Source organism: Helobdella robusta (genome assembly GCF_000326865.2).
Source record: "Helobdella robusta unplaced genomic scaffold HELROscaffold_25, whole genome shotgun sequence".
Taxonomy (NCBI): Eukaryota; Metazoa; Annelida; class Clitellata; order Rhynchobdellida; family Glossiphoniidae; genus Helobdella; species Helobdella robusta.
The window spans coordinates 2,486,558-2,495,224 of NW_008704310.1; the positions used below are offsets into that span (position 1 = coordinate 2,486,558).

General features: G+C 31.5%; 2 protein-coding genes across 2 annotated transcripts in view; both read left to right on the forward strand.

The window, feature by feature from the left end:
- The window catches only part of HELRODRAFT_173202 (hypothetical protein), a gene marked incomplete at both ends in the record, with an annotated part of 4,218 nt that extends 3,020 nt beyond the window's left edge, over positions 1-1,198 (forward strand). Inside the window, one exon of the mRNA XM_009019802.1 lies at positions 641-1,198. Within this exon, the coding sequence (XP_009018050.1) occupies positions 641-1,198 (558 nt within the window). The remainder of the gene's footprint in view (positions 1-640) is intronic.
- A 3,941-nt stretch (positions 1,199-5,139) lies between these two features.
- HELRODRAFT_173203 (hypothetical protein) overlaps positions 5,140-8,667 on the forward strand; it is a gene marked incomplete at both ends in the record, with an annotated part of 6,672 nt that continues 3,144 nt past the window's right edge. Inside the window, 2 exons of the mRNA XM_009019803.1 lie at positions 5,140-5,399; positions 6,507-6,751. Of these exons, the coding sequence (XP_009018051.1) occupies positions 5,140-5,399; positions 6,507-6,751 (505 nt within the window). The remainder of the gene's footprint in view (positions 5,400-6,506; positions 6,752-8,667) is intronic.

Below are 8,667 nucleotides of genomic sequence, written 5' to 3' on the forward strand. Positions count from 1 at the left end.
CTCAAAATACATGCCACACAATCCGTACAACTGCATGACTATTAAGTTCTTACAAATCTCACTCGACAACAACGACTTCATCTTTAACAATCAACAATACTTACAAACAAACGGATGCGCAATGGGAAAAATCTTCTTCCCCACACTAGCCAATCTCTATCTACATCACCTAGACGACACCCTCAACAAACACTTCAAACAACACATCAACGCATACAATAGATACATCGATGACATATTTTTCACATTCACCGGCACTACACAACAACTCAAAAAAATAATGGCTATTGCCAATAATCTTATCCCGTCTATAAAACTAACCTTTAAAACACACTCTGAACACATCAACTTTCTTGACACCACTATCTTCAAGAATATCCCACACTCACCCTTTTTACATTCAAAACCTCTCTTCAAACAAACCAACACCTTCGATCTATTACACCACAACTCACACCATCCACCACACACCTTCAAATCAATCGTCACATCACAAATCAAACGCTACGCATCCATTTCATCACTGTTCATTGACTTCAAAGAGAGTAGCTTCAAACTTATCAACAGACTCAAGCAAAGAGAATATAATTACCAAAAACTCAAAAAACATTTCAAAGCCATCGCAGAGCAATACACAAAGATCTCACCAAAACCCAACAACAACAACAACCCGAACAATGAAAACATAAACACCAACACAATCACCGACGACGACACCAATACACAAACTTATAACATCACATGCGACAATGAAGAAGATGTAGAAGATAACGAACAAACCATCTACAACACCTTCATCAACGAAATTCTCACCAACCAGAACGACCCAACCAATGGCAACACCTATAACGATAACGACACCGCAGAATCAGATAACCACAACAACAACAATACCAACAATACCAACAATAACAATAGCACAACAGAATCTGATAATAGCATTACAAATGAGGTGACAAACAACCAAGACGCCAACAACAACAACCAGAACAACAACTACGAGAACATTCTCCAAACCGGAAACAAAAACAACAACAACAAATTCATAATCGTTCGACCATACAACAGACAACTTAACTCATTCTACGAAGATATCATCACCACTCTAATCCTACATGGATGCATCCAAAACCACAACGACATCCTACAAGCATACACAATCAACAAACCACTACACCGCATACTATTTAGGCACTGAACACATAAACACACGCCCATACTTACACATCCAACATCGCATTATTAACCATCGTTAACTAATAATAAACATAGGAGCGTAGAATGATAGAATCCAGTCATCTCGAGCCGTCAAAGCAATACAGAAACAACAAGTCAACCACCAATCAACCAACTACGACAACCACCAACCATCCAGTACCAACTATCTCAACATCAACTCGGAAGCATGATGTACTCAATCGTATTAAGGCTGTACTATATATTTTTACTCGTTCACACACACACACACACACACACACACACACATATATATATATATATATATATATATATATATATATATATATATATATATATATATATATATATATATATATATATATATAAGGAGACCAAAGAGGATGACCAGCCACTAAAGAAACCTGACATTTAATTTCCATCTAAGTTCATTTTTACAAAGTCAATATTTCCCTATATAAACATCAAAAAGCACTGATGATGACTCATCATTCATAATCGAAATATGGCCTTATTTGCAGCATGAATTCGGAAAATAAGTTTGTTTTGAATTTTAATAAACTAAACGTTCACCAAAAAACTTTAGTGAGAAAAATTGAAAAAACGAACTACAAACATATTAACGCCAAACATTCGGTAGAATTTATAGAATATTGTAAAAATTATGGCCTATTACCAACATATATATATATATATATATATATATATATATATATATATATATATATATATATATATCTTTTTTCAATTCAATTTATTCAGCAAAAAGCATGGAGACACAGAACCGTATTGCATGTAAATCTTTTTATTAAAATTTATTAACAATGAACAATGTTATTATATGTTTATTTTATGTTGTACAATCAATTATACCTAATTGCTGAATTTCAACGAAGCTCTAACAAAAGATTGTCATAAATATACAGCATATTAACACACACACACGCACAAACACCAAAATATATAATTTTATTCATATGTTATATTCAATTTATCCAATTTATTCAGCAAAAAGCATGGAAACACAGAAGCTCAAACGAGTTTGTACGGCCACCCAAACGAAATAAAAACATATACCTACATGAAAATAACAACATAAATGAAAATAAAATCGTATGGTTAGCCAATGACAACAAGTTAAATTTAACCAAAAATGAGCAGAAATTACTTAGAACAAAAATTAGCATCAAAATTTATCAAGTTAAACAAAACAATTGAATTCATATTAGAAGTTTTTTCTTATGAAATAACTTAAATAATTGAAATAATTAAATCACATCTTGTGAAAAATAGTTGTTCTTAATTAAATCAAAAATCGATTTTTCAAATAGTTCATAGTTAGATACTTGTAAAACTAAACACGGTAATTTTGACCACAGTTTTAAACCAAAAACAAAAATTGAAGATGAAAATAAAGTAGTACGATGGACAATACAATTGTATAATGGAGTGTGCCAAATTGTTTTTTGCAATATTTAGAAGATTTAATTAAATATGAATTAAACATAACAATTTTTTTTTCAACTATAACATTAAACAAGAATAATAATAATCTGAGAACGTACAGTTTAGGAATAGACAACAAATTTAGACAACGATAAATAATCTGAAATATGATCATATTTTTTCAGGTCATAATAAATACGAATAAAGAAGTATAAACATCTATCTAAGATAATAATATGAAACTTAATGTAACGACCCCAAATTACAATACAATAAGTGAAATAAGGATAAATAAGAGAATAGTATAAACTAATTAATATACATTTCGGTGAGAGATATTCTAGTCTATAGATTATTCTTAGATTTTTATATACTGTTATAATACTCGCTGTCGTAACCGATTTACGATGCGACGGGTTCAAATCCTCGATTGAATAAAATATTCCAAACAGTTATTAAACTTTATTTACAGAAGAAATCAACTATTATTAGTTATTAAACTTTATTTACAGAAGAAATCAACTAATCGTTTATTTCCAGTAAATTCAAACTAACGCAACAATTAACTTTTAAATCGTTCAAAATCTATCGCTATGACAACGTCAACAAACAAATCAAACATCGCTTTAAATAATTCACCGAATCGCTATTCACAAAATCACGAATTTCACTAATCACGAACATCACTAATCACGAATATTCACCGAATCGCTATTCACAAAATCACGAATTTCACTAATCACGAATATCACTAATCACTTGCGACGTGCGCTTATATACTCTTTGCAAGCGTCGTTTCTAGATTCTTCTAGATGGTCCGATTCTAGCTTACTCCAGAATGCTCCAGTCACTAGAACATTCTAGAATATGCTAGAATCTAGTGCGTTCGGTAGCACGGTTATAACAGTACTTTGCCTGAGATTGTAACACCTAGAAAGATTAATTTGTCCAATCGACCCACCAAATTGTTATTGTAGAAAATAGAGAATGTTAGTAAATTGGTGACAATTTTAGAACCAAAAAGAATTACATAAATTTTTGATAAATTAATTTAAAGTTTATTATTTATCATCCACAAGTGAACTCTTGCGAGCTCTGAGTTAAGAATACATTCAACTTCACCTATGGAATCGCCAGCCGCCAAAATGGTAGTGTCATCCGCATACATAATATACTTATCAGTCTTAGTCGATCTGCATAAATCATTGATAAATATATTAAAAAAACAGGGCCCAGTACAGAACCCTGAAGCACTCCGGAGACAATAGGCAACAAGGAAGAATGATGTTTACTTATAACAACATATTGAGATCGATTTGCAAGGTAACTTTGACAAAAGTAATATTAGTAAGTATTACTTTATCGCTGTATTTTTTTAAATTACTGGAGACAGAAGCTGATGAATGGAATAAAAAAGTCCGACTCTAAACAAATGGAGACTATAAACGAGAATTGATACAAACAAACATACATAAAAACAAAACAAACATACTGCATACGTACATATAAACATACCTACATATGCGTATGTATACATGAGGTGAGAGAGGGCTTACTTTACGTACTTGCACTGGCCAAAAATATCTGCTATAAACATGGCTTATGCTGTTGATGATTGTGTGAACAATGGACACCAAATCCCAGTAATGAATGCATGAACCCAGTTTTTGAGATCAACGCTAGTATTATTTTAAAGCCGTATTGTTTTAAATTACTATAGTTGTTTTACGTAAATATGTTTCCATTTATTTATTTTAATATTAAACTATAATCTATTTCACTAATTATTCAATTTCATCTGCATTACAAGGTAACATTTTGCTTTTAACGTATTTCTTCAAATTATTTATTCATATATTACTAAGTTTCATTTGGCCTGTTTTAAATCACAACACGTAACATTTTAGGTACTATTATATTACATTTTGTTTTATTTGGTTTACATTTTCATTTATTGCAATATTTGTATCTCACACAAGGTTCTGAAGGTGGTGTTTACACCGAAACAACGTTGTTAGCCGAAGCCAAATTATGTCTCTAGTTCTCAATAAATACGATTTACAACAATTCCATATCGTTGAGTGTTTATTTATATATAAATAAATAAATATATATAATATAGATATATATATATAAATATATTTATATATATATTTATTTATTTATTTTACAATATTCTATAAATTCTACCGAATGTTTGGCGTTAATATGTTTGTAGTTCTTTTTTTCGATTATTCTCACTAAAGTTTTTTAGAGAACGTTTAGTTTATTAAAATTCAAAATAAACTTATTTTCCGAATTCATGCTGTAAATAAGGCCGTATATAAATATATATATTTACAAAAACCTAAGCTTTTTCCTAACAAAGCCAATAAGCCAAGAAAGTCAAATAGTACCAGCCGATTTTATTTATTGTTTAAATAAAATTTAAACTCACTTTCACGGAAACTCTATGCTTATTTATTATCAAAATAATATTATTATTCAATTTCGAACATGAGTGGGGTTCTAGGTTCGCAGCTGTTGGACGATTCTTTTACATTAGAGAAAAAGGAAGATGCAGTTAAAGATAAGAAAAAAGAAAATTTTTTCAAAGTTGAAACATCCCCAAAGCAACTGCAAATGCCCGTCAAATTCCAAATGTTGCGAGCTAATACAAACCTCAACGAAGCCCCTTCTAATTGGATGCACGACAGTTCTCAATGGGAGAATTATATGCAACAAGCTTCTTTTCCCACCGACGACCTATTTTCAAGGTGGTTTCTGTCTGCCTGCTGTTTTTCAATATTAATTAAAAAATGTAATCATAAACTCAAAACACAAGTAATTATTTAAAACCCGCAAACCCGGTATTCTCATTAGTCATTGGTTGATTAGTATGACTATGAATGACATGACATGATTTCTGTCTACTAGTTTTTTGTGCGTGACATTTTATCCATGATAGAACACTATGCCTTGTTACCTCAGCACATCTGTTTTTACTTCTACACTGCTGCACATGTTATGAAAATTTATTGGGTCTGTAGTGTTAGTGTTTACACATTTTTTACTTTGTAGAAAATGTAAATAATACATAGATTATTGAAAATTTGCTAAGATTACAGTAAAATATTATGCCATGTTTTTTTTTACTTAGTCAATGGTAATTACTACTAAGCATAGTATAAATTACTAAGACCGCAGAAAATGTTGAGGCTTCTCTGGTGAAACATACTGAGTGGCGTGATGACCTATTGGTTAAGGTCAGCTGGTGCTGTTTTGCAGTAACCGGGTTTGAACTGAACTTTTAATTATTTATTGGTATAATAATAATTACAAGTGCGCTTTGAGAACTAAAAGGGAGCAATGTCTAAGAGTGCTACATCATATGAAATTTTGTCTTAGATGTTTTTGAGAATTTTTGAGCATACCCATTTGTGTATGAGGGTGTGAATTTGCTGACCTGCTAATGCAGGTACAGTTTGCCATTACGAGTGCATAAAGTACAATCTCTCTTATCCCGACCTAAGGTGCATTACTGTTTGAACACCTAACTTGTTATAGGCTAGGTGTGTTTTATGTTAAACAATCAGTAGTGGTGGTTTGATGTCAAAATATCATTTCAATTTAGATGATTTTCAGTTATAAAATTTTATTTTTTTTTTAAATGAAAGTGAACTCTGATTTTTTTGTTATTAAATTTCATTGAAAAAATTAAAAAATTTAAAGGTTGAAAGCAAATTATTATAAGTCTTAAAACATGTCACAACAGACAAAATAAGTATTTTTATCTAGACCTAGTGCAAATTATGAAAGAAAATCTAACTGTTCCACGTGTTTGAGCTTCAGTCGGTTTTGTCGTTCATTTATGCTTTCACCAGACATGGAAAATGTCTGCTCACTATGCACAGATGTAGCAGGAATTGTCAGATACTTATGAGCTACTTTAGCTACTATTGGGAAGCAGGATGCATTATTGGTCCCACCACTTATACACAGATTGTTTTTTTACCAATTGGAACATGGCAGCAACTTTCAAGAATAGATATAATTTCAATAACTGTTAATGATGAGGTCATCCCATTTTGTCAGACAGCAGCTAATCTGGGCTTCATGATTGATTTAGGTTTGTCAATGAAACAACACATTAAGAAGCTCTCAGCCGAATGCATGTTTCAAATCAGGAAAATCAATCAAATTCGACGATCCCTAGATACATCCACGTTGCAGATGTTGGTTCATGCATTTGTGCACTCACGCGTCGACTGTTGCAACAGTTTGTTTTATGACTTGCCTGATCGATCCATGGCTGTACTTCAATCAATACAGAATCGAGCCACAAAAGTTGTTGTTGGAGCTCTAAAATACGATCATGTGTCTCCAATATTGAAGGAACTTCATTGGCTAACCGTCAACAAAAGAGTTTTGTTCAAAATTTCAACACTTGTCTACAAGTCTATCAACGGTCTAGCTCCATCTTATTTGTCTGACAGGTTCAAAAAGAGATCTTCAAAAGCATCTAAAACACACTTGAGATTCGATGTTTCAAACCTGCTGTTGATCCCAACAACGAGTTTCTGTATAGGCTCTCTAACATTGCTGTTTCTGGACCAACTGTTTGGGACAACCTGCCTGCTGCTCTCAGAAATCCGGACCTAAACTTGCGTGACTTCAAGAAGAAACTGAAAACTCATTTATTTTCATTGTAATGCATTATTTATCAATTCTTTCTGTTTAGTCGACATGTTATAAATATTATTTCGTATTTTCGTTATATTTAATGGATTACTTTTCTGTTTATGACCATATTTTAATCTTATTTTTGTGCGATGTATTATGATTTCTCGTTTGTTATTTCAATTATGTTGTTAAGTTCAGTTTTTGTTAGATAGCGCTTTTGAGATTCGTTTAATTAGCGCTTCATAAATGTTTCAATAATAATAATAATAATATATGCTGGTAATAGACCATAATTTTTACAATATTCTATAAATCCCACCAAATTCGGAGTTTAAATTTACTATTTGGTATCATATCATATCATCAATAGAAATGTCACACCAACCAACCAACCGAAATATAAAGTTAAACTCCGAATTTATTACAACAATAAAAAGACGTCTCACCTAATACGAAAAACAACTGTACTCCTAGAGATAACTCTGTGTAAGTAGATGAAGCTATTCTTATCATATCATCAATAAAAATGTCACACCAACCAACCAACCCAAATAGTAAAGTTAAACTCCGAATTTATTACAACAATAAAAAGACATCTCACCTAATACTGAAAAACAACTGAAGTCCTAGAGATAACTCTGTGTTAAAGCGTAATCACGTAATATATGAATTTAATTGCCCCTTTGACGGCTGTGCTCGTCAACATGACTCATATATTGGGATTACTACTACCTCACTGACTAGAAGGCTTACGATGCATAAACAGAGTGGTGCTATCAAATCTCATTTGGACTCAACACACTCAATCACAATTAGCCGTGAAATCCTCGACAGCAACACCAAAGTAATATACCAGAACAGCAACTACACGCATCTTAAAATTGCAGAAGCAGTCCTAATTGACATCAATAAACCAAAAATAAATATACAACAAAAAATGACAACCTCACTTAATCAACAATGAAAACAAAGAAGTAATAAAAACTAGCATTGTAAATAATGACAAAGAAGAATATGATGCTATCGATGAAGAAAAGGAAACCAACGAAGATGGACCAGTCAATAAAGAAATCTGACACCTAATTTCCATCTAAGTTCAATTTGACAAAGTGAATATTTCTCTATATAAATTAAATTGCACTGATAATGGTTCATTCTGAATCGAAATATGGTTTTATTTACAGCATGAATTCGGAAAATAAGTTTATTTTGAATTTTAATAAACTAAACGTTTGCCAAAAAACTAGTGAGAAAAATCGAAAAACGAACTACACCAACATATATATATATATATGTTGGTAATAGACCATAATTTTTACAATATTCTATAAATTCTACCGAATGTTTGGAGTTAATATGTTT